The sequence below is a fragment of the Protopterus annectens genome, chromosome 5.part1 (assembly GCF_019279795.1).
Source record: "Protopterus annectens isolate FY-2018-M chromosome 5.part1, PAN1.0, whole genome shotgun sequence".
NCBI classification, from domain to species: Eukaryota; Metazoa; Chordata; order Ceratodontiformes; family Protopteridae; genus Protopterus; species Protopterus annectens.
In genome coordinates this window covers 631,554,634-631,580,640 of record NC_056736.1, presented here as the reverse complement: position 1 = coordinate 631,580,640, position 26,007 = coordinate 631,554,634, and the positions used below count along the sequence as shown (strand labels likewise).

Here is a 26,007-nt window from a genome sequence, read left to right as displayed (position 1 = left end):
TTGTGTTGGCCTGGACTTCAGAGAAGTAGATACCAAACAGGAAAGGACCCAGGAGCCAGCTACTTTAACACTGTGGGTTCTATCTGTGAGCCAGTTTGCAACCCGCCTAGTGATATAGGGATTGATGCCAAGCTTAGTGAGTTTTTCTATGATTCCTGAGTAAGGAATGGTATCAAAAGCCTTGGCCAGATCAAGGTAGGCTGTATGAACCACCTTGCCTTCATCCACAGCTCTGGTGACTGACTCAATGACGTTTACCAAGTTGACCAGGCATGATCTACCCTTCACAAAACCAAACTGTGTGTGATCCAGAGTTTGGAGATTCCCTGTATCCTTGTTTATTAGGTCCATGATGATGCATTCCATAGCTTTGCATATCAGACTCATCAGGCTAATGGGCGATAGTTCCCGTGGTCTGTAGTCGCTTCTCCTTTGTGGAGAGGGATGACTGTAGCAGTGTGCCATTCGGTAGGGACAAAGCCTGAGGTGAGGCTATGATTAAACAGGGCACACAGGTGAGGTGCCAGTTCACTCTGTAGTTCATGTAGAACACAGCCAGGGACATTGTCAGGTCCCATACAAGCTGTATTCTTGGCCTTGGGCAGTGCTGTTCTAACATGGTCAGCAGTAATACTGGGTGCCTGGCAATCTACTGGCATTGTGATTGTTTTTTTGAGGGGGAGGGGTAAAGTTGCCACTGAATCTGTTAGCCAGTATACTGGCAACATCTGTTGGCTCGGTATAGAAGGTACCATTGTGCAGTAGTTCAGAGCAAATCTGGGTATTGATGTGGAGATTCTTTACATAACTGTAGAAGGCCTTGTGGTTGTCTTTACCATCTGCTGCAATTCTGTTTTCATAGCTAGCTTTAGAGGATTTAATGAGGGATCTTCGCTTTTTATTGAGGCTGATAAAGGAGTTTTTCTAGTCTTGGGACTTCATCTTATTCTGCATAAGTTTCATCCTTCTGTTGTAGAGATTCTTTATGGCAGGGGACCACCAGATTGGCTTCCTTTTTTTGGAGGAGAGCGTCTTGGTTCTGTTGGGTATGGCAAGATCCATGCATTTGTGTATGTGTTCGTACAGTGCATTTGTGTATGATTCTGCAGTCACGCAACTATTCTCCATTTGCATGGGTGCTGTGAAGTTAGCCACCTCTGTTTTTATTAGCCCAAAGTTAGCTTTGGAGAAGTTTTTCATAGTGGTTACCTTTGCGGGCGGGGTGGGAGGGATGTGGATTTCCAAGGTGATTACTTTGTGGACTGATCTAATCAGGGAGGAGCTGACTGTTGGTGTAGAGCAACGCTTGCCCATGTTAGTAATAACTAGGTCAAGGATGTTGCTACCTCTAGTGGGGGTAAGAACGAGCTGGTCCAGGGCATTGGAATTAATGAACTCCAGGAAAAGTTGGGCAAGTGTATTGGTACATGAGTAGTTTACCCAGTTAATGGAGGGGTAGTTGAAGTCGACTAGTAAGAGTGTGTTAGGTTGGACCGTAATATTCTCCAGGGTGCTTAGGAACGTGGATTGCTAGTCTTCGGGCATGATTGGGGACCTATTGCAGGCTACGACCTGAATCGCTGTCTTACCCAATGTTAGCTGCACATGAAGTATCTCTGTGTTAAGTTGGGATACCAGTCTGAAGGTGTGCACACCCTTTGAGTATGGAAACACCACCGCCTTTGGAGCTTTGGTCCAAGTTCTGGGCCTGAAAGGTGTCGAATGAGTTGTAGCCTGGTAGTGCAGGGGTGCTTTCTGCTGCATTGAACCAGGTCTCTGTTACTGCAGAAATGTCTATGTTCTCCATTTTAAGGAGTGCTTCAAGCGAGTTCATTTTGAGATTTAGACTTCTAGCATTGAGCAGCATGACCCTCAGATTGCATTTGTTTGTAGCTGCTACGGTGATAATTTAATCTTTGGAACACCACCTAAAACGGGCACTATAGGGGTGGCAAGAGCATTGGCCAGTATCCAGAAGCCCAGGGGTGACCAGATGCAGGCCATCTCTAACAAAGCATTGAGGTCTGTCAATCATGTCATCCCAGGCAGACAGATACTGGATCCTCTTAGAATGATACCAGAAACTTAGCCAATTTTTGAAATCAATCATTTTCTGTTTGTACTGTGGTATCATTCTGGGTGATGGTAGGATGCTGCTCAGGGCTAGGATCATACCCGCCTGGGCTGCATAATCGGAGAGCTCCTCCATGTCTTTTTTCATGTAGTCCAGGGAGGTACGTCTTGGCCACATGTGCAATGACAGTCATATTCGTACCTGTTGTCAAGGGACCTGGGTGCGTGCATTGTGGTGGATCCTGCCACCTGACAGGCAGCTGACCGCTGCTTTCTCCTTATTTAACCTAGTAAGTGGGACATCTGTGTGCCTCACTATCGTCACCTATGACTAGTGTGTTGGGCACGTTGTTTTGCCTTAGGGGCTTTGGTTGAGTGGCACACTGTTTAGGAGAGTTGTAACTCGTGATTAGTGTTGTGTTGTGGTGGTTGAGTGCGGTTCTGACTTGGAGGTCTCTGCTGCTTGGGTCGATTTTTTTTATTGAGAGCTACCGGGAAGGTGGGTGTGTGGTTTGTGTTTTTATGTGAAGGCAGTGCTGGTGTGTGTTTTGGAGGGCTGTGTGTTCTATGTTGTGTGGTGGAAGTGTTGACCTTCTCCTCTTGACCAGCTATTCCGGTCTTGACTGGAGAGTGTGTGGCTTCCAGTTTGGATATATAAGTGCATCTCTCGCAAGTCTGAGTGTTGGAAGGTAATAGGAGAGGGTTGTCGGTATACATGAGGCAGTTGCTACATTGCCTCAGGATGCCCAAGTTCACTAGGTTAATAGGAGAAAGCACAGGGAACTGACCTTTAGACATACCTGGAGGGGTGGGCATTGATAAGTACTGGATTGGTTTCCTTGTAGAACCTTTAGTGCTTGGTAGCACTTGTGTGCTGCAATAATTGCTACAAGAAGTCTGGTAAAGTGCTAGACTAATAAGCTAGTATAAGTGCAGGAGAGGAGAGAACTAGTAGGGCTAAGGGAAAAATTGAAGAGCAGACTCATATTGTATAAACTCCAATAAGGGTGGCCTAATGGTTAAGGTGCTTGCCTTACAAATGCCAGGTGCAGGGTTTGAGTCTCACAAGGGATAATTTGCTAGGCTTAAAATGGCTCGCAAGGGCAGCTAGCTTAGTACTAATCTATGAACCTATATGTGCCATCAGCCCTCCAGACCATCCACCAATCATTCAGATACCATCCCCCTACATCTATTTCATCCAGATGTATATTATGATTTGGTTCATAAATCATTTATTCCTCCCAGAAGGCCATGAATAGGTCTGCATAAATGGTAATTGCATGCGTCCCCTATCCATGAGGACCAGTAATGCTAAACTGTGGGTGAAATTTGTGGTTAGTCATCCATTCATCCAAGCTGTGTATTCTCTGTAATATGTGCCTAACCCTCCAGCGTGTGCTGTTAATTTAGCAAAAGACTGAGGTCTCTTGAGCGGATATTTATGATACTATTGGACTTGCAAGTGTATTATAGGTCTTATAGAATATGGTCTGTTGAAGCTCTGTACACAAGGCAATGGTCTCCTCTCAGTAGCCTGTATGGGATCTACTTTGCATGCTCGAAAATAACAAAAACTGAAATCCCAAACTGCGCATTTTTCCCAGGGCAAGTAAACACTTGCCCAAAACTTCACAAAAATGCACCGTAGTATATGACTACAGTATATAGTAGCCGCATTAGGGTGTCTAACAAGTCTTGTTACAGTTGTGCTTACTGTCAGTGCAATGCAAGTAGTTAATAACCTTTACTGTTTTACAATTTTTTTGTATTGTGATTGTTTAATATTTGTATATTGTCACTTTATCTTTACTTATATTTGCTGGGGCTTTTCCCCTCGGGTCTCCACTGAAAATGGGTTTGTTTGCAAACTCAGTTGGACTAACCTGGTTAACAAATGAACAAATAAATTACGTTTCAAACAAACCAGTAGGCAGCCCGGTATGTTATCTGGCCCTATAGATGTAGTGTTCTTAGCTTGTGATAGTTCTTGACAACTTGTTTTGGAGAGATTTGAGGGGGGTGTAGGTGTGGGTATTTGATCTGGAAATATGTGAAGGGGACAGCAGGTTGTAGTTGGAGCTGAATTTGTGTGCTAGTAGGTCTGTAGTGTCATTTGAGTCAGAGTATGTGATGTCATTTAGTATTGGCTCAGCGCAGTGCTGGTAATTTTCTGTGATTTTTCACATAGTTAAAAGAAGGCTTTCTGCATATCCTTTGCCTAGTTGGCGATTTTTACTTCATGTCTGACTTTGGCTGATTTGATCAGGAACCAGAATTCCTTGTTTAGTTTAGCAAGAGTGTATTTGGTTTCTTAAGAGTTAAACTCCTTGCATGCAAAATTTTTTATTATTGAGCCTGTTTATATTAGGGTTCCACTGTAAGGATATATTTTTGAATTTGGCATTGTTAGTTTCTAACTGGGAAACGTGCATTTGTCCAGCTATTTACATGTGCATAACATTTGGCAGTATATGTTTCTGCATAGACAGTGGGATCATCAAGGTAGAAGGGATTTAAGAAATTAACCAGGTCATTAATCATTTTTAGTAGGTTAGCCTTTGCATAACCTATAAATACTGAGGTATTGGAGGATGCTTCAGACTTCAGTTCTGCTGTAAATGAAATTGAGTTGTGGTTTGATTGACCATGGAGGAGGTAACAGTTGGGGGGATCAGAGCTCTCTATATTTGTAAAGACAAAGTCCAGGATTTTATCACCCTGGTTGGGGTGCAGACTAACTGGTCCAGAGAGTTTGTATTGAAATGTCTGGCCATACACATTTGAGAACATCTCCCAGTTCATGGAGGGAGAGTTGAAATCTTTTAGGAGAATGTGCTTGGCTTAATACATAGTCTCCATATTGTTTAGGTAAGAAGTATGGGATGAAGAGAATCCAGGGTGGTCCTATAGTTAGCTATGATGACATAGGGGGTTTTGTTTATAGTAAGTTGGATGTGGAAGAGTTCCAGGTTGTCATCTCGTCTAACAAGTCTGGAGGTGGAGAGCGAGAGGCGACACCTGCCTTTAGTGTCTTAGTCTAATGCAGTGGATCTGTATGAGTGACAGGAATTGAAGACCTGCACTGATGGAGTGCTTTCACTGGTCTTGAACCAGGTCTTTGTGATCATGCATATGTCACTGTTTTCCCAAGATGCATAGTGCTTTTAAGTTGTGGAATTTTTTTAAGGCTTCTAGCATCAAGCAGTAATGTCTTTGTATTGTCCAGATTCTATTTAGTGGTGTTTGGAGCTTTAAATGTTTGACATAGCCTAAAAAAGGTACTGTGGGGTCGACAAGGTTTTTGCCAGTGTAAGGAAGTCTTGGGGGAGAGATGTAGGCCATCCCTAGCAATGTAGTTTGGGTGTCAGCCATCATGTGGTACTCCCTTTAAATGATGCCAGAAGTTAAGCCAGTTGTTGAAGTCCATTGTCTTTTGTTCATTTTGCAGTATCCTTGGTGATGCTGCCCAAGGCTATGTTCATAGCTGCCTCAGACCTATTTTGAGAGCAGTCATGTTTTCATATTGGCCAGAGAGGTACATCTCCAGTTATTTAGCCCCACATGTACAATAAGTGTCATATGTGTACTTATGGTGCAAGGACTCGAGTGTTTGCATGATGTGGTGAATCCTGGCACCTGATGGGCAGTTGACCGTCACACTCTCCTTGCACAGCTTGGTGAGTGGCATGTTGGCATGTCTCACTCTGGAGTCACCTGTAACTAGTATATTGGATTTTACAGTGGTTTGTCTTATGGCATTTTAACTTGACAGTGTAGCTCTTGGATGTGCATTTCATGATGGGTGCTGCCTGCATTATTTTTGAGGTCGCTTGTTTCTTAGGTTACGTTTAGGAGGCCTTTGTTTTGGCAAGTTACTTTGAGAGCCTCTGCATAGGTAGGTTTATTTGTTTGGTCTGAGTTGTGTGGTGTTGGTTTAATGTGGTCTTTGTATAGTGCTGACAAACCTGCTTGCTGTTAGTAGTGGCTGCATGCAAGAGATTTGCCTGTATTAGCCTTGTATAACTCTATCTCTGACACATTGTTAAAGTAGTAGGTGGTTGTCATTAAACATGAGAATTGTTGCATTGTCTCAGAATGACCATTTCAAATGGACTGGCTACAGAGATGATTAGAAAGTGCAACTCCATTGTTCTAAATCTAAGTCTGGTCTAAAGAGCTAACCATGTAAGACTAGATACAAAGAGCAACATGCAGCTTCACACAAACCAGAGCTAATTCAGGGAGCTACTGACTGTTAAATACACTAGGAATTTTTGGAGAAGTTAGAATAGAGAAATTCAAGACTCTATGTGGCTGTGTGTCTAGTTAAATACAGCTGTATGATGAGCAGTGCTACGCAAATATGAGCTACTTATAACCACTCAGAAAAGGTAAAAACTTTCAAACAAGCCCACTGACCAGAAACTTAACAGCACACTTCAAGGTTCTGCAGCACTCAGAAGTCTAGAAATAGCTAGGTTCTTTTTCAACTCAGTTTTAAACCAAAGCTGTTCCAACTCATACTACAGTAAGTGCCAAACATAAGTTTAGAACTGTCACAGTAACTCAGTTGAATGTAGTAAGCACTTATCCTATGTGTTTCTAGGCTGGTAGCTTGTCATATCTGATGTAAAACGGACTCGGTCATTTGAGTGGCTGCTTAGCTTTTCCATAACGTACTCCCCCACTTTCCTCGGTCTTTATCATAGGTTGTCTCATGTTTCTAATTTCTCTTTTCCTAATCCTCATATGCCTTTACATATCGCACTGAAGATATAAAACTGCTTGTTACAAAGGTGCATTATGGTGTAGGGGGGCAGATGTTTTATGCCTGAGAAATTGTCAAGTGGTTCTAATGCCTTCTAGCCATATGCTATAATTTTGTTTTTAAGTATATCTCAGGGAATTAGACTAAGCATGAATATGTGAGACAGGTACATCAAGAGGCAGAAATTACATTTCCTGTTGAAAGCACAGCACTAGAAGTTATGGTCATTATTGTGCAGCATTTACCTTTGTTTCACCAGAACTGAGCAATTTTATTAATTTAATATGTTCTTGAATGTGTACATTCGTTGAAGGTTGTGCATCAGGGCTGGCAACTTGGTACGTAAAAATCAACTGCCAATCATTAGTGGACCGGAGTTCCGCTGTGGCAACCCCTAACCAGGAAAAAGCCGAAAGTCACAACAACAATACGTTATTGAATGCAATGCAGAAAAAAATGGTCGCTTAAACTTTATTTGCACAGCTTGTGAGGTAGCTGTCCATATTTTAACTGTTAAGATAGGCATAATTGTCATTGTTCTATAAAAAAGAGCATTTAAAAAGGTTTTATGTCATTCAGACGGAATCTCAGATTTGACTGAGCAGAAGTATAGCAAATACAAAAACTGGCTAAACATTTTTATTTTTGGGGACAGCATTAAATTAATCCATAATTTTTTGAAATTAATATGTATGCATTGCTAAGTTTAACCACATTCGGCATCTGCAAGCTGCATTAGTTTGGGGGTGTGCTTTTTTTATATTTCCCTTTTCAAGAAAAGGAAAATATTTTTGATTCTCTGGGTATGTGCAAGCATTGAAAAGTTCTTGTTATATTTTATTGAAACTCATTTTATCCAGTTTTGTTTGTGCTTAAGGTAGCACAGTGCAGTTCCTAACAAGAGGTTGGGATAAGGCCCTCTCCAGCACATGCACGCGCACACACACCACCTACCTTTCTTTATTACTAATTCCGGGGTTGTAGCTACTTTGGATAGCTTTTATAGCATCACCATATAGGTGGCTAGCATTGGGCAAGCTCTAACTTTGTTGAAGTCAGCCAGAATGTGCTGACGTTAATCTCTGACAGAATGGTACCCCGGGAATTGATTTATCTTTTATCAGTTGCTGTGGAGTTTGAATTAGTTCACTGCGCTACCTTTCACAGAGTATGTTAAGGAATGTAATAGATGCTGTTTATGAGCTTACTCTGGCTATGCTTGTTGTGATGCTTTTGTTGAAAATAGTTGTTTAGTTAACCCTTGCCCTTGTGTACCAGTGGATTAATAGCTCTGCATTTTGCTTTTCTACTCAGATAAAATTCCACTGGTTCCTGTTGATATTCTGGAAGAAGCCGAATCCCATCTCTCTAGCATTAGAGAGAACATTTATAATGTTCTTCAGCCAAAACTGAAGTGTACATTAGGTAAGTCAGATTTGATAAAATATGAACTCTGCTTTTTTACTGATTTCATACAGTAGTTCTAAGACTAAGAAGCAGTCATTTTCTTAAAATATTGCCTTGTAGAATCCATATTTTAACCTCTAAATGCTAAGCCGCCATTTCAGATGATTTAATTTTGCTTTGTTTAAGACTTCTTGACAGTTAGCTGGTACAGACTATTTGACCTGGCAGTAACCTGGGTTGCAATATCAACAGGTAGTAGCACAAAAGTGGGCATATCTTAATATCTGTGGTCATCAGACTGCTAGCTTGGTATCCTTGCACCTTTCGACAAAGCTATGAAAATGTAAGCAAGTCTGACTTCAGAATTGTTTGCTTCCTTGGGAGAACGGACACTTGGAGGAAAAGGGAGTATTGAATTTAGTGGATCATTGTACTGTGCAAGTCTTCATCTTCGAAAATTAGCCAGAAGCAGATGTCTGCCCTTCCAGCCCAACGTTAACAATGTCCCCATCAAAATGAGCAAATTTTTTCCCCTCAGATAAGTAGAATGACATATGACTTGAGCCATTTTTTTTTTCAGTTTTCTTGCATAAAATTATTGGTCTCCTGTCTTCCTTTTGTTCCCTAAATGTAACATCCAGAAAAAAGTAACCACTTTGGGAACTTTCTTGCATTTATTTTATTTATCTTGTAATACCTTTATTGAATTCTTGCATTGTAGATGATAACATAGGTACACCTACAGTAATTCTAAAGAGAACAAACCTTAGCAAATATTTTTCATTTTCATGCATTATCCATATGTTTTCATTTTAACAATTATTTATTCCATCATTATATAAATTGCTCAATTCCTGCCTTCTGTTAAACCTCACTCATCCTCCTGAACATTATTCTGCATGTATTGCTCCCATAAATTCCATTCATTATATAGTTTGTTCTTTTCCCTTTTGTAAGGAGCCTATCTCCAGTTGTCTTTTGTAATAATCAGTATTTCAATTATGGTTGGTTTATATTTTGGTTTCCAATTTCTAGCAATTTGTTTTTCCCCCCAGACGGTAGCACTAAACTTGGCAAGTCTTTACTATATCTGGGCAGTTCATTTCTTGTACACCAACTGAATCATTTCCTTGGTTGCAACCATTTATTTCCTCAACATTTTTAATAAAGTGCTCTGAAGGGACCTTTTTAAATCTGCCAGCTCATTACATTCCTAAAAACACATCCCCGTCACCACTGTCTGTCCTATAAATGCCTCCAGCATTTGGTATCTACACGAGGAAAAATTCTCTAAAGTTTGCTTGGGGTATAAAAATACCTTTGCAAACATTCCAAACAAAATGTCTAAACCTTGGACTTTGCTGCATACTTGGAATCCATACAGATGTTTCCATTCTCACTTCCCATTCTTTTCCAGCCCCTTCTGATTTTTCTTATGGTTGTCATGCAATATTTTATATGCCCTAACAATTATTTTAACAGCAGCTTCTTTAACATCAACATCCTCAATGAAAAGCTCTCCTACGGCTGGTCTTTCACTTGGCATTCCCCTAACTTTCTGTTCGCTGTACTCTGTTATCAATCCCTGATAGGGATGCCAGTCTCTAACCTCAGTAGTCTAAGCTCCAGTCTAGTTATTGACTCCCAATACCTTGATTCTTTTGCTAATTTCCACCAGTAAATTCTACCCTCCTTTCCAATTTTCTATATACATACTTGCAGTCATTCCTATTAAAAGAATTTTCTTTCTCTATTCCAGTGTTAGCTTAGCTCTTAGAATACTTTGTTACTTTGAGTGTGGTATTCTGTATGGTTATCGTTCTCTTTAATGACCTGCATAACAAATATTACTCTACTGGTTTCTTGAATCCCCCTTCTGTTCGTCATCACTTTCCACTTTGATTTATAATCTTTTGCTTGTGTTATATGTGAGCCTTAACTAAATAGATCTGTGATATCCCTTCAAATCGGGTAATTCTAAACCACCTTGTTGTGTCTGAGGAGAGTCAACTTGCCCTATTTCCCTCTCAAATTCTTTCAGCCATGGTCCACAACTTCTCCTGTGGTTGATAAAAATATTCCTGACATGTATTTAAAACTAGAGACTAGAAACATTTTCTCTGCCTTTATCTTGCTGTCCATGTTCATTATGATTTTTTTATTTATTTTTCTGTCTTTTCTCATATGTCCTTAGCTGCCATAATAGAATCCTTTTTACTCCATGCACCTAAATATTTAATCTTAACCACATTCGCATCAGTGTGAATTTTGCTGAAACAACTTGTGTGCAAGTACATAGTTTACTGCTGTAGCCTTCATTTTATCCTTGTTTTTATTTTACCGCCTGAAAAAAGTTTCAATGTTCCACAACTCCAACATGTTCTTTTCTAGATTCAACAAGTACAAAATATCAGCTGTGGCTAAAGCTGTAGGGTTTTTTGACTACCATACATACAAGTTATATCCTTGAATCTTTGAATTCCTTATTTTCTTTGCCATTGGCTGTAAATATAAAGCAAATAACCAAGGGGAAAGATACTCCTCCCTGGCTGGTTCATCTGTTCAAATACAGCTTGCCAGAGAGGAAACCTACCACCTTAATTATTGCCTCTAACCCTTCATAATATCCCCCTAAATCCTTTTTCTGTCAGGGAATCCAAATGCTACCATTGCCCTGCTCATAAAATCCCAGCTGACTTTGTCTTCTGTGTATCAACACCTAAACTCAGCTTCCCCTACATCAACACTGCTTTAACATTGTGAAATGCTTGCATTCCCTCCACAAAGTCACACTGATCCGTATGTGTTAACTTTTTATTGCCATTTTCTTATCTAGTATAGATTTAAAATGGGAATGGGTCTACATGAAGCTGGATCTGAAGGGTCCTTTACCTTCTTTGGGTAATACAGCCACCACAGCTTTCTTCTAAGATGCTGCCCCCCCCCCCGTTTAAATATTGTTAATCAAAACCTTCCAGATCTTTAGCACTTTTTTCTCTCCCATCTTTAGCAGGACTGCCTTCAGTTCCTTGCGACTTCCCTGTGTATTTGTTTATATATCACCACTTTTATCTCCTCTTCCTTCCTTAGTATTTGTTGATTCTCATCTGCCTCTAATATTGGCGTAATGAAGTCCTTGATAAGTATTTTGATTAGTGTTTTTCTTGGTTTCCATATTCCCCTGCTTTATACAGATGTTCATAGAATGTTTCTATAAGAGCAAAAACAAAATAAAAAAACTCACAGAGCAAAACGGTCAAGTTAATTTTATTTCAAATGCAAAATCAGAAGTGTCTTTTACAATAGTTTGAGATCTAGATAGACCTGACTTTAATTGTGAATCCAGATATTGAGAAATAGGCTCTGTCACCCATCCGCAAGATGAACCTGTTGTTTCTCATGGGTGGTTGTGATAATGATTTATATATCTTAGGAATTCCATAAATTATGAGAATTCTAAGTGAAGAAGATTTAAAATATTGTAACAGTTGAAAGTCAGTTTGACCTTCCAAATGCATGTCAACTAAAACAATCTATTTGTTTAATATCACAAGCTTCTTTCTTCATTATCTTGATATAATCATCAGTATTCAGCATTAACACCTATTTTTGGTAATGTGTCTAGATTAGAGGGCTTCAGTTCTATTGTGACTTTAACATTAATGCCTTAGCCTGTAGACTTCAAACATGGTGTTGCCTCATGACTTACTTCCCCTTGATCTGTGCTTATCCTAAACTTTCCACTTGGGTAAAGACAGATCACCTTTCTGCTTCCACATATGTCTCAGATGAGTTTTCCGAGATGTTTAGACCAGCTGCAGATTCCCAGGCACCTGTCACAGATGTCCACTTCTCCAAAGTTTCGGTTGCCCCACTATGATAAGTAGGCCTTGAGTTATTCCTGATGTGATTGACAGTGGTTAAGAGCCAGCCTTGTTTGTTTTAGACCTTCTGCCAGCCAGGTACTCCAGGCACCTGAGACTCTGGTGTCACATACAAAAGGCCTTTGATTACTAGAAGTTTGCAGAAGAGCAAGTAACCTCACATAGACTGTCCTACAGTGCTGTCCTCATACATATTGGAAGCCCTATCACCACCAAAGAAAAGGATAAAGTTTTGTGTCTGTAAATCTCAAAGTAATGCATTATATTAATAAGCCTGTTTTATAGCAGCCCTTAATGTGATTCAGTAGGGATTTAATAAATCCCTGGGTATCTCTGTATATGTAAATATCTTGTCTGTATTTTGTGTTTAAATCTTTTTTGCATTGTGTATCCTTTTTGTGGTATGTCGCTTATGTAACTTGAACTCTTCTTGCTTTGATGCAGCCCAGGCTGATCTTGGAATTGATCATTTCAAATCCATGCTGTACCACATAAACCAGACAAATTGTATTTTCTTACTGCTAGTAATATTTACGTATAGACTGTGTACCTGTAATAAAACTGAAGTTGAAGCACACCTGTAACTTGCACAGTGGTAAATGTTCAAGTACAAGGATCACCGCTTTCTTAGGAAGTCACAACCTAAGTGTCTGTGGTTTGGGGTTGGGCATTTTGTCCTTTACCTATTTTCTGTCCTTACAGAAAGTGTTTAGTCAGGAGGTTGCTTTTGGCCGCATGACAAGGAAACCAGCCTATTGGGTGATGGTGACCAAGGTCTGATAGTCTAGCCTGTTTGGACTGGCATTTGCCTCTTATCCAGTAGAATGTTAGTGGCCAGCCAACTTTTTTTGTCCTACAATCAAATGTTCTTTGCCTTTGGATTAAAAAAATTACACTTGCATTAACTAGTTGAGCTTTTGTTTAAGTAGCATTAAATGGGTAATTGCTTGATTTAAGGCTGTTTTCATCTGTCATCCAAGTGTTTTATATTGGCTAGGAGCTGTTGGACATGCGAGTTAACTGCCATTGATATGGATAGGATTTTAGTATCAGCCTTGAGTGCTATAGCAGTCTTCTGGTCTTATGATAATTTAATCTGCTCTTATTGATGCTGTTTTTTGTTGGTATGTGGCTAGTGTTTTAACAATTATCTTCAAATCTGATGAAACATATTTTTATGTTGTACAGATTCTTTGCATGTGTTATACCTACTGAAATCTTCTAGTTCAATCAGTACACTACAGATCAAAAACAAGATGGCTAATTGTAAAACGTTTATAAGGGTTGTTCCCTGTCTACCTAAGGTAGAGCAGCCTTGAAGTTGTTTCCATCAGAATAAAATAGTGTTTGCTTTCTGGTTTCCAACAGTAATGTTTTTCAGCTTTTATACAAGCAAGGCTTGAAACATACATCCACAAGGGTTAACAAATGTGTATGTAGTGTTATTGGTAACGAGCATATTTCCCTTGGGTTGGTGTGAAGTCAAGTAGCCTTTTATTTTTGTCATTAATGTTTGGTTTGATTCTTAATATATTATAAAGAAATGAAGTCTAGAAACTGATGCATCTTTCTTGGTGTAACTGTAAGGTAAATGGGTAAAATGAAAGTTTAAAACAAAATTGTACTTTTTTTTTAGGGAAATATGAAAGCCCTGTTTTTGCTCTTCCACTTATTTTGAAAGAAGATCCACAGATAGAGAAACTTTTTTTGCACTTTTATACATGGAAGTTTGAATGTTCAGACTGTGGGTACAACTACAATGACAGGTAAAAAAAATTCTCTTGCTTTACAGTAGTTTGATATGTACTGTAATGTCCATAGCTGGATTTTTCTACATTTTTTAAGCATTTGCTGTACTGATAGCCTGAATACAGCTGTGAATAATAGCTAGATGTGGGCAAGAACTTGAACACGTATGCTTCAGTTACTTTTTTTTTTTTGGAAAAACATGCAGTTTTTTTTCTTTACCAAGCTCCAAAATTCTGCAGAAATTAGTTCTCAAGTCTTATCTTAACTCCAGAAAGGAGATCGTTGTGATTGTGCCTTGAGCTATGCTGGACACGGAATAGCAGAGAGACTTCTGCCCAAAGATAAAGTCCTCTTCTTGTCTCAGTTTTTCCAGGTCATGTTAGTGTTGAAGGATTCTGTTGTCGTAGCAGAAGAATGCCTCTGGATTCTGGAATACACGGTATCTTTTATGCTTATGTGATATCTCAAACAGGTGTGTCAACAGACCCCATTCTCATTTTGCTGTGGGGGGTGCAGGGGGGCTTGCCCCCCTGCTGAAACTGTTAGGTAGGTTTTTTTCCTTTGGTTTATTTTTTTAATTACATTTTCGAACTTTTAAAAGTTCGATCATATGATGTTCGAACTTTTAAAAGTTTGATTATGTAATACAGACACCATTTACCATAGTTTACTCAGACATCACAAAAGAGGCTGATATGAGAAATCAGAATCCAGGGGATATGGGACAGTAATGTAGGGAAAGCACAAATTTGCTTATCACCTGGGTCTTTATTTAAATTCTGTGAATCATCCCGTCCATTCTCTTACAGAATAGAACAAAATGTGCAGAGTCTTGGAATACAACAGTATCGAGCACTGATGGTGAGGAAGATGGCAAATAATGTATTTACTTACTGCTTTAGCAGTGTGACCGTATCATTTCTAGTTCAATTTCTGGATTGGAGAGAGAGCCTGAAAGGCAGTACTGTTCTGAAAGTGACAGGGGTACTTCCATTGGAAGTGTGGCACGTTTTGATCTTAGCTACAGTTCATCTCATATCTGACATCAGAAACCTTATGCAGTGTGCTTAACATTTGGAAATTTCCTCTTCTAGCCCCAACTTGGCAGAATTATTTTCACCTGTGTCCCTTGAATGTGCATAGTCTTGCTTCATGCATCAGACTGTGTGTGACTAGCAACTGCAGCACTCATTTATTTTGTGGTATTCACACTTTTCATATCTTGAACCTGGTGTTAGTTATGGAGACGTTACCATGTACAGTGCCAGTTCCTCAATCACAAGCCAGAAGTGCTTTTACTGTGAGCTGATAAGGCCTGGAAAAGTTGGTAACAGAATCAAACTCCAGTAGACTGTCAGTACTTTAGGCATCTCCTCAATTTTACCAAAACAAAATTAAGTTAGATAAAATCCAACTACTGCTTTGACTGAAAAATCACTCGCTATAAAAATCCAAGACTTCTAGGTTTCCACCAAAAAGCTTTCTACCCCTGGTAAATTTCAGCTGCCCAAACCATGCCCTGATATGGATCCAAACAGTACTGTTAGTGTGTGGTGCAAAATGTAGCGCACACACCTTTGGTGCAGAAGGGTGTGGGTTCTAGTCTCACACCAGTCAAATTGATTGCTGTCACTGCAACACAGCATAAGGCCATCCATCAGATGAGATGTTAAACCAAGGTCCCATCTGCTTAAGTTGGTGGTAGTCCAGGTGGATATAGAAGATACCATCTCACCTGTCAAACAGTAGGGAACCTTTATTTATATACCAAAAAAAACTCTTATTTACAACATATTTACAAATGTTCACGTATGTGCAAATATATAGATATATTCATAATTTTCCTTGCAATCATGCTAAATTTCATACCTGCTTGACCTCCACTCCTTTTCTGTAACCACTGTCTGATCTTAATACTGTTTCTAAAATCCACTTACCATTAAATATAACTTTGTTTATTCTTTCATTCCATATAACCTATATGACATAAAACTTATTTTAGCATATGCTTTACTTCTGTTATTATAGTATCCATATTTAATCATATCCATGTTTATTTTATCCATTTTTTTATCAAAAAAATTTTTACACAGTGTTCCCCGTAACGTTTTTATTCTTTTAGATGTCAAAAACACATGTTCAGTAAATTTGTCTTGACAACGTAAACATAATCTATCACTTCCCTTTTTGAATGGCATATTTCCTTTTCCTGGTAATTTATTTAGTACAATTCCCTGATGCCCTGGCCGGATTTCCCATAGTATAAATACCACCTTGCTAGTATGCTACTAGCCTAGTGGGACTTGACAAATGATAAATACTGCCACTGTTTTGAACTTCATCTTCATAAACAACGTAAATTCACTACTCTATAACAATAATAGTCCACAAAATACCTCTCAACCCATCAGCAATTCCAGTGCCTTCTTCCTCAGCTTTGTCCCTACCTGTACAATAAAGAACTACCTCCTCAAACTTAAACCCACCACATTGGCTATTGATAATGTACCAGCTAACTATCTCAAAATAGCCATTGACACTATAGCCTATCCTTTCTATATTCTGATAAGTACATCTCTCCAAGAATCTAAATTCCCTCAGTCTAGAAGAAATCTTGTATCCTGCCCCTACACAAAGGAGGCAGCATCACTGAGCTCTCCAACTACAGGTCCATAACCATTCTGTCACCCTTGTCTCGAATCCTGGAGAAATGCACCCCTGTTCAACTTTAAACATCTCCTTGACAAAATTCTATTCTATACTATGCAGCACAGTTTCAAACCAAGCCACACTGCATTATTCAACTTCATAAATACAATCAATCGCAAGTGCAACATAATCGATATCGTATCCACACTATTCTTTTAAATAAAGCCACCAACAGTGTCTCCTGTGAAAAGCTACTGTTTCAGCTAGCATCATTAGGCCTATCCCATTCCACCCTCTCCTGGTTCCAAGCTTACTTGTTAATCATAAGCTTCTCCACCTTCCTACGAGGTGTACCCCAAGGATCGATACAAGGACCCCCCTCATTCAGCGTATTTATTAATTTGTGCACTCCTGTTAAACATGCCAGCCTAATCCTATTATGCTGATGGTTCTACCTAGTTTCATCAATTCACTCGGGACTCCATCTTCATTGAATCTTGGCTGGCTAAATCCTACCTCATCCTAAGTCTAAAGACGAAAAAATTACTCCTTTTCATCCCCAGGTCCCATACTGATTACTGGCGAAGGTGATTTTAAAATTTGTTTTGCAATCGAAGCGTCTCCAGCAATGATTTTCGAAGATTGTCACTGTTGACGATAACTTGAAATTTGAATTGCACATTCAGCAAAGTACTGGGGGGGTGTCACCAAAAGCTTGTGTCTCTTTTACAGAGTTAGAGGCTGTCTCATTAAAAGTTGCAGAACAACCTTCATCACTGCCCGCTGTGTAGAATTAAAATTGTAAACTATTACTAGCCCTAAACTTCCATTTTCAGGTCTGTCCCACTTTTCCTGTATGTTCTTTAAGGCTACCAACTAGCATTACCACAATTGCAAGTGATATACTTAAACTTTTGTTGAACCACCTCAGCACTGAAACTGCAGCATTGATTAAACACTTCTACAATATAATATTACAAATATTTATGTAAACTTAACATGTATTACTGTTATGTACATATAAATATTTGTCTTTGTATAAAATGTGAAATTGTGATAGAATGTATTGCTTTTCAATTTTATGCATATGGAGCTTTTCTCCATGTGCCTCCACTGAAAAGGGGGCCTTGGTCCTAGTGGACTTTCCTGATAAAATTGTCTTTCTTTCCTTCCAAGCAGATAGTGGATCTGTTTAATGTTAAGCACAAGGAATTCAGTAGTTGATCCTTGACGTAGTCCCAACTGATGCTGAAGCAGTATGAGAAAATTGTATTTATTTAATATTTGTTTACCGGGAAAGTCCGACTTAGAACAAAGCCAATTTTCAGTAGAGGCCCGGGGAGAAACACTTCAGATGCATGTCTTTGTGATGTGGTAGGAAACAAAAACACCCGGAGGAAACCCACACGAACGCAGGGAGAACATGCAGACTCCATACAGAAGACACTCCAGCCAAAAATCAAACTGGAGAACCTCTTGCTGTGAGGCGACAATGCTACCGCTGCACTAGTGCACCCTCCAGTGTTAGATGTGCAGCAGCCTTGCAGATTGTCAGTAGCCCTCCCCCATTTAGGAAAGAGTGAAATGTATATCTTATCTGAAGAGGGCTAGAAGCAGTGCATCACCTGCAACTGCTACCTCAGGGAAGCACCCTAGGGTTACCCGTTCAGTTTTAAGTACACATGAAGTTAGAACCCAGATAAATTAAAACATGACTTTCATTTCAGGATTAAAACCTCTAGCACTTCGGCTAAATGGTTTCAAGGTTTCTTGCGTGTATCCAGTCTATGATACATCATCGCATCAATTAATTGCTGTACTTATTGACCCTTAGCATAGCTGCAGAGATATTCAAAACAGTCTGGAAGCGCAGAACCTGAAAGAGATTACAGAAAGCACTACATTTGCATAGTACCTAAAAGAGGAAGGGGACTTATTGTTACTAGCTAGCACAGACAGCCTGGAATATAGCCTGTTAAATTGCCTTCACCTTCAGGCTTCTACCAAGGTGTGGTGAGACAGCAGAATTTGTGGAGGGGGGAAGAACAGGTTTCTGGATTCAGTCCAGTTAGGAGACAGCAGAGCTGTGATTTGGGACTGTTTTGAGTATTTTGTGTGAAATTCGTTTTCTTGAGGGCACTGCCCCTAAGTTACATTTTTACCTTTTATCCAGGCCTAGCAGTTCTGCTGATTATACAGCGTAGGTAGTAAATGCTAGGCTTTTTTTCCTTTGTGATTGTTATGCGGTTGTTTTATGATTTAAACAGGGGGTAAAGACCCTCTGTATTTCTGCTTGGCCTCTGGTTTGATGGATTGGGGAATCTTACTGTCAACTGCAGAGGAAAGAAGTGCCCATATCTGTGTGCTGGAAGTGAGACAATCCCAAATGTCCCATTACCCCTCTGTGTGTACTGATACTGTTACCATTTTGGTGCTCCTTTCTCAGTAAGGACGTTGGAGGGTACGTTGTCCACCAAACTGCCTGAAAACACTTGGATAAGATTATAGGACTGTTGGGAATACCACTGAATCTTTGGAAGCATCATTTGTAACTCAGTTGTGCAGCTACTAATTTGTAGGCAAAGGCAGGGATTTTTCTTTTGACTATTAGGTGTGGTAATAGAAGAAAAAAGTAGTAGTCTCGTAAAGTTTTTACTGGATCTCCTGGCGAGTGTAAGGATGGGCCTTCATTTTATCGGTGGGAAGACTGTGATAACAGATTGTCAGCACGTGAACTTTGTAATTTTCAATCTAGAAATGTCTCAGAAAATGTAAAAAAAAAAAAAAAAAAAAGTGCACACACACACACACATATATATATATATATATATATATATATATAATCTGATATTGTCAATTTTTTGTCTCCTCACATGTGGGTTCAGATCTGACTCTGCTATTAGCAAGCTCGTAGCAACCAAAAAGGTTTTGGGTGCCTCCCCCCTTACCTACAGTGCATCTCTCCCTATTACCCCAAATGTAGTTTGCCACTTTGCGAAGATGTGGTCATTCCCACTAGCTCCTGGTATCAGCTTGTAATTTTTCTTCACCTTTTCAAAATTGTATAGAATTCAATAGTACAAGTCTAGTCAGTCCCTTTCTTGAACTGTTGGTCTGTTCCGGTGTTGCTCGCTACTTTATTTAGCTCACTTTTTACTTCTTCCTTTTCCTTTCTGCCAGTAACCATTTTTTGATAGGTTACTTTCCTCCTCTTTTACCTTTGAGGTATTTCTTGCCTATTAGTAGATTTTTCCCCCTCTCTCTCTCTTTCCTCTGTTTTTTCTTGAGTAAGTGCCTCTGTGTGTGTTGTGCCCTTTTTCTCTGTTATGGTGGAGAAACCATCTGGCTTCAGGAAGTACACGAGGTGCAGGCATCCCATTTAGAGACTCGCACTCCTTGTGTATATCGTCTTGGACCTCTGCATTTACAGGAGGATTGTGCGATATGTCACTCCTTTAATAGTAGAGCCTTAATTGACCAAAAAAACAAACTCATATTAAGAGGGATGTTGCCTTCAGCCTTTGAAGCCAATTCTGGAGCAAAGGTTAAGACAAATTCTACCTCTGAAACTAAATCCGAGCCCTGCTACATCCTTACCCTCCAAATCTTCAGACAAGACCAAGACAAAACCTTTGTTGCGCCAACTGATTTTTCAGAGCCGAAGTCCAAAAAGATAAAATCTCCCTTGTCTGGGGAGTCTCTATTCCAAATGGAGCCTTCTGCTCCAACAGCTCCTTCATCTGATTCATCGTCTTCGGCTCCAATCTAATCTGGCAAGGATGGGTCAGGTCTGTTGGGACGGATACGACAGTTAACCCTTTCAAGCCAATTTTGACTTTGCCAAGGACACAGTACTCTCCCTCGTACAACCCAGTCCCTTCGAGGGTACCGTCCCCTTTTCTGTTGAGGCCAAGATCCCCTTCTGCTATGTCCTCCAGTTCGACCAGGAATATTATGTGGAACAGATGGTGCAGAAGATGTTATGGGCACAGGGTGTCACTATGTCCCCCTCTACCTCAGCTGTTTCAGCTCCAGGTCTAACTAAACTGTCCACTCTCCCTCTTCCTCCTCTGACTTCAGGGCAAGTTTTGGATCTCACAGATCCGATATGCCCGGTGCCTTTGAGTTCTGACCCTAGGTTGTCCTCTTCCTTGGATCAGACTTGAGCTTATAGGCCTTTTCGGAGCAGGAGAGCTCCCGGAGCCAAAGTGAGCTTCGCGAGCCTCTGTTGTCGTCGACTCACAAGATCCTTGGAGCGATCTATGCCCCTTGGGGATTCTGTGAAAGTGAGCTCAGTACCGGCTTCAACCCTTGGTGAGCTGTCTTCTGGACTGAGGAGTCTTCGTCCCGAAAACAGTGCTGATCAGGTTCGGAGTCCTTGTCCTTCCAGGAGCAGTTAGCCTTTGGAGCTTTGGAAAGGACCATGGCTGACACTGCACCAAAAAAGTCACCTGCCTCTCAGATCTGTTATCCCAGCCAGATACCTAGCGATCCTCTTCACCACATCTTGTTCCTCAGGGACAGCGGGAACCTAGGCTCCTACCTCACTAGAGTATTACACTGAGAAGGTTCCTCTGAAGATGTTATGCAAGAGGAAACACCTGGACTCCACTGAGGAATCTGCCACTGAAGACAACAAAACATAGATGAGGATGAGGATTCCCCACAGTCACCCCTGAGGATGTTTCCTGTGGGGAGATTCTTGACATTTTCAAGTAGAGGGGTGACAAAGTCCAATAACCCCTTGCCGAGGAGTCTGTGTTGCCTGGCTGTCTTTGGTTTGCACCAGTCTACTTCCTGGGTGACTCTGCCCACCAATGAGCTTATAGAGCTAATCTCACGACAGGCATAGGAGACACCAGATTTCGTCTAGCCGATTCCCCAGAGACCAAATAAGATTAAAACTCCTCCATCTGATAAGGCTTTCTGGACTGGGGGGGGTTTGCAGTAAATGCCATGGTTGTGGTGGCAGCGACCAAGAGAGAACTTTCCGAGGAGAGTTAAACTATTCATCCTCCTAATAAATATTTTAGGGTGATGGATAGATGTCGGGGAAACATTCCCTCAGCGACCTTTGCCCTGAGATCACTGAATTATCTATTTCATTTTACCAGGTTGCCGAGGGATCTGATCAAGGAGCTCTTGGATACCCTTCAAGGAGCAGTATCTGAAGGGAGCTAAAGAAAAATTAGCTTCCCAGTTAGCCACCCTGCATTCAATTGCCAACTGTTCATGAGGCTCATTGCCCACGCAGCCGAAGGAACAAGCAGAGTGGCGGGTTCCGGCATTTCTATGAGAAGGCATGCCTGAGTTCACCTTTGCGATTTTGCAGAACCTTTTTAAATGTTCATTGTGTTTCACTGTTGCAGTCATTACTCTTGGGTTATCCTGCTGGCAGGCTACCCTCAGTCAGCCAGAATTCCAAAGTCTAGTTCCGGCGTTGGTTGCTGTCGCCTCTTCCCTGAAGTCAGTGCGCCAGGGGTATAAAAGATGCAGCCGACGCCATTCTCTTCAGTCTTTCTTGCTGTACGGTGCCCGAAGCAAAAGCAGTTTGCAAGTGCCGGTCGGCCGACTGATTTTCACATCCGAATTTCAGAACCGAAGTCTTCATTAAAGCTAAGTACCCCGTTGGGGAAACTTTTTTCTTGCTCCAGACCGATGTCAGAAAAAGTTAACAGTTGTATTTCTTGTGAGAAGCAAATAACTCGTATGGATTTTCACTCTTACTGTATTCCTTGCCTAGGCCCTGATCACAACTTTGCTAGCTGTCGGTTTTGTGCTAGATTTAACCAACGCACTGTCAAGCATCTGTTCGATTTTGCATTTCATTACTTTGGCCGAAGATTTAATTATATAATGCCGTCAGACCAGCCGACAACCGGAGTTTTCAAAAACCGCAAGGACAAGGAAAAGGATAGGCATCCGAGGTCCAAAACCGACGACGAAGCCTCTGCTAGGCCAGTCGCCGGTTCTGTGAGGTGCTTTCGCAGCCCCTGGCGCCCGCTACCTCAGAGTCACAGGCTGCTTCTGACTCCCACATGGAGCCAACTGAGCCTCTGGATACTCAATGTATTGGACACTTGGAAATCATTCCCTCAGATGGGTACGGAGCCGCTGAGCAGGCATCGTCTACAGAGGGTGTCTTCAGACCTACACAACTACATATTAAGCCGTCTTCAGCTTCAAAGACTAAAGCAGCTCTAAAGACAAAGAAACGAGTACAGCATTCTCCTACTCAGACATCCATGCCTAAAAAACAGATGCTCAAAATGGCAGAAGACCTAATTACTTTGATCAGGGGCTCCCATCCCTCTCCTGAGGCCTAGGCAAGAGACAGAGTATGATTCTTCTGATCAGGTTTCTATTTCCTCTGATTCCTCTTCTGAACAGGATTACTCCATGCTTCCCTATGAGGATTCGGATGCTGAAGATTCCATTCCTTCGGCCTCTCCTCCTGAGGATTATTTTTTTGGGGAAACTCTGCATACCATGAGGGAGCATTTCCACTGGGAGAGCCAGGATTGTTCTGAATCTAAGAAAAGGCTCATAGACTTTCTGCTACTTCCTCAGCACAGACCCCTTGCTATTCCACCTGTTCTAGACATTGTAGATATATTTTTAGAGTCCGGCCTATCCCCTGACTCTCTACCCCCTGCACCTGCTAAGCTACACAAATACTACAGGGTCCCGGATTCTCATAAATTCCTATGTAAAAACCCCGCTGCTGACCCAGAAACTATCTTAGGGTCCCAAAGGGGTTAAAGCTTCCACTGCAAAAAAACCCTGTCCCCTCTGATAGGGATTCTAGGGCTCTAGACAGTTGGGGGGAAAAAGTCTACACTTCTGCCACCCTGGCTGTAAGGGCTTTAAATTGTCAGTTTCATATGCTTAAATATCAGCAATATTTAATGTCACTGCTTAAACAGAAATTGTTGACAAATACTGATGTTCAGAGAACAAGGAATTGCAGGATTTATTGCATGCAGCTGAACAAGTGGGAAAGCATACTTTGCAATGTGGTTATGATTCACTGGAGGCCTCTTGCAGGGCCGCAGTTAAAGGTTCTGTGATTAGAAGGCGTGCTTGGTTAAAGGAACAGAATCTGCCTGATCATGTTAAAGCAAAATTATTAGATGCACCATTACAGCATGACACTTTGTTTGGTACTAAAGCAGAAGAGGTGTTGAACAAAAATGGAGGATAAAGCAAAATCCATGCAGACAGTCAAGGATTTCTTACAGGTACAGCCACCCAGGTTTAGCAGGAACTGGCCTTCTAAAAATTGGTTCTTTCCAGTGTCAGACCACAAAGTGGCAGATCTCAGCCCCAAGGCTCATACAGGCCTAAACAATAGGGTACTCCTACCTCCAAAAGTGGAGAAGAGAAATCACAACCTTACAGGAAACAGTCCCAATGACTTTCCTCTACCAGATCCAAGCACTTTTCTTTTGGCAGCCCCCTTAGGAGGAAAACTAGCACTTTTTTCATCAAATTGGCCAATGGTTACCCAAGACAAATGGGTTCTGAACATAGTGTCCCAAGGCTACAGGTTCTATTTTCACACTCTACCAAGGTCAAAAGGTATGCCAGACCTGCCCCACAATCAGTGGGCAGAGGCACAAAAATGAATTACAGCCCTCATGGACATGAGGGCCTTTCAACAAGTACCACAACAAGAGCAGGGGCAAGGATTTTACTCCAGACTTTTCCTAGTACCCAGAAAGGACAAAACCTGGAGAACAGTACTGGACCTGTCTATACTAAATACGTTTCTGGAAGTTCCAAAATTCAAGATGTTGACTCTACAGCAGCTACTGCCCATGCTAGGCAGGAAGGCTTGGCTCTTAACTTTGGACCTAAAAGAGGCATGCCTGCATGTCCCATTCGGACAATCTTGCAGAAGATACCTCAGATTCATAGCTGGCTCAATGCATTACCAATTCTCTGCACTGCCCTTTGGCTTATCTACTGCGCCCAGGGTCTTCACAAAATGCCTGGCACCAGTGATTGCGTTTTGCAGACAAAAAGGAATTCAAATATATCCCTCCTTTGACGACTGCCTAATTCAAGCAGAGAACAAACACATTCTTCTAAAGCATCTGGCGTTTGTAAAAAGATTACTAATTGGCCTAGGGTACACAGTAAACGAAAAGAAATCAAAACTAGTGCCCTCTCGAGAGATAATATTCCTGGGTGCAAGCTTAAATACAACTGCCCAGATGGCTTATCTCACGCCAGACAAACAAAAGCAACTGACTACTTCAAGAAACTGGCAACAAAAACCCACTTACCTGCAAGGAAAATCCTGCAGGCCTTGGGTTTCATAGCATACTGCATTCTACTAATTCCATATGCCAGACTGCATATGAGGAATCTACAATGGTATCTAAAAAGTGTTTGGACTCAGCATTGCCACAGCCTGGAGACAGTAATTGCACTCATTCCCTGCCCGCAACAGGAGTTTCGATGGTGGGCAGAAGCCTGTCACCACAACAAGGGTCTGCCATTCAGTTTACCCACAGCCAGACAGACACCGAAAACGGATGCATCAGATTATGCCTGTGGGGGCCATATGGCAGGAAAATGTATTCAGGGCACATGGCCTGCAAACCAGATGCATCTTCACATCAATCAAAAAGAGATGCTAGCTGATGTCCTTCAAGAATGCAACTGCAGTCATAACATATGGGTTGTCCTGCCTCAGGCAGCCCTCGGTCGGCCGGATTCCAAATTCTGGGTCCGACTGATGTCGCATTTCTCTCCGACGTCAGAGCGGGTGGAGTATATAAGCATCAGCCGACGCCATCTTCAGTCTTTCTTGCCGCGCGGTGTCCGAAGCAGAAGCAGTTCGCAAGTGCCGGTCGGTCAGCTCCTGTATTCTTCGAAACCGAAGTCATCAAAAAAGCTAAGTACCCCATTGGGGACCTTTTCTTGCCACAGCCGATGTCAGAAATTACTGAAAAAGTAAGTAATTGTTTGTCTTGTGGTAAACAAATACCTCATAAGGATTTCCACTCTTACTGCCTCCCTTGCCTTGGCCCAGACCACGACGTCTGCAGGGCCAGAGCATTATCAATTCTCAGCATTGCCATTTGGCTTATCTACTGCGCCCAGAGTATTCACGAAATGCCTGGCATCAGTAATTGCTCATTGCAGGCTCCAGGGGATTCAAATCTACCCGTACCTGGACGATTGCCTCATACAAGCGGACAACAAACTAACCTTGACAAAAAACTTGAATTATGTCATACACTTGTTACAGGCTCTGGGATACACAGTCAACTTTCAAAAGTCAAGACTTCAGCCATCCCAGCAAATAACCTTCTTAGGAGCCAAATTAGACACAGCCTCTCAAATGGCTTACCTGACAGAAGACAAGCAAAAGAAGTTAGCTCATTACTTCAAAAGTTTAGCAAAGCTCACCCACATGACTGCAAGGAGTTTCCTACAGGCCCTGGGTTACATGGCATCCTG

At 41.3% G+C, this 26,007-nt stretch overlaps 1 protein-coding gene across 3 annotated transcripts in view; it reads left to right on the top strand.

Moving 5' to 3' along the window:
• Nucleotides 1–26,007, top strand: part of USPL1 (ubiquitin specific peptidase like 1) — a 1,186,769-nt gene that overhangs the window by 772,885 nt on the left and 387,877 nt on the right. For all 3 annotated transcript variants that reach the window (XM_044073246.1, XM_044073247.1, XM_044073245.1), the window contains exons 7-8: nt 8,159–8,269; nt 13,772–13,901. In XM_044073246.1, the coding sequence (XP_043929181.1) occupies nt 8,159–8,269; nt 13,772–13,901 (241 nt within the window). The remainder of the gene's footprint in view (nt 1–8,158; nt 8,270–13,771; nt 13,902–26,007) is intronic.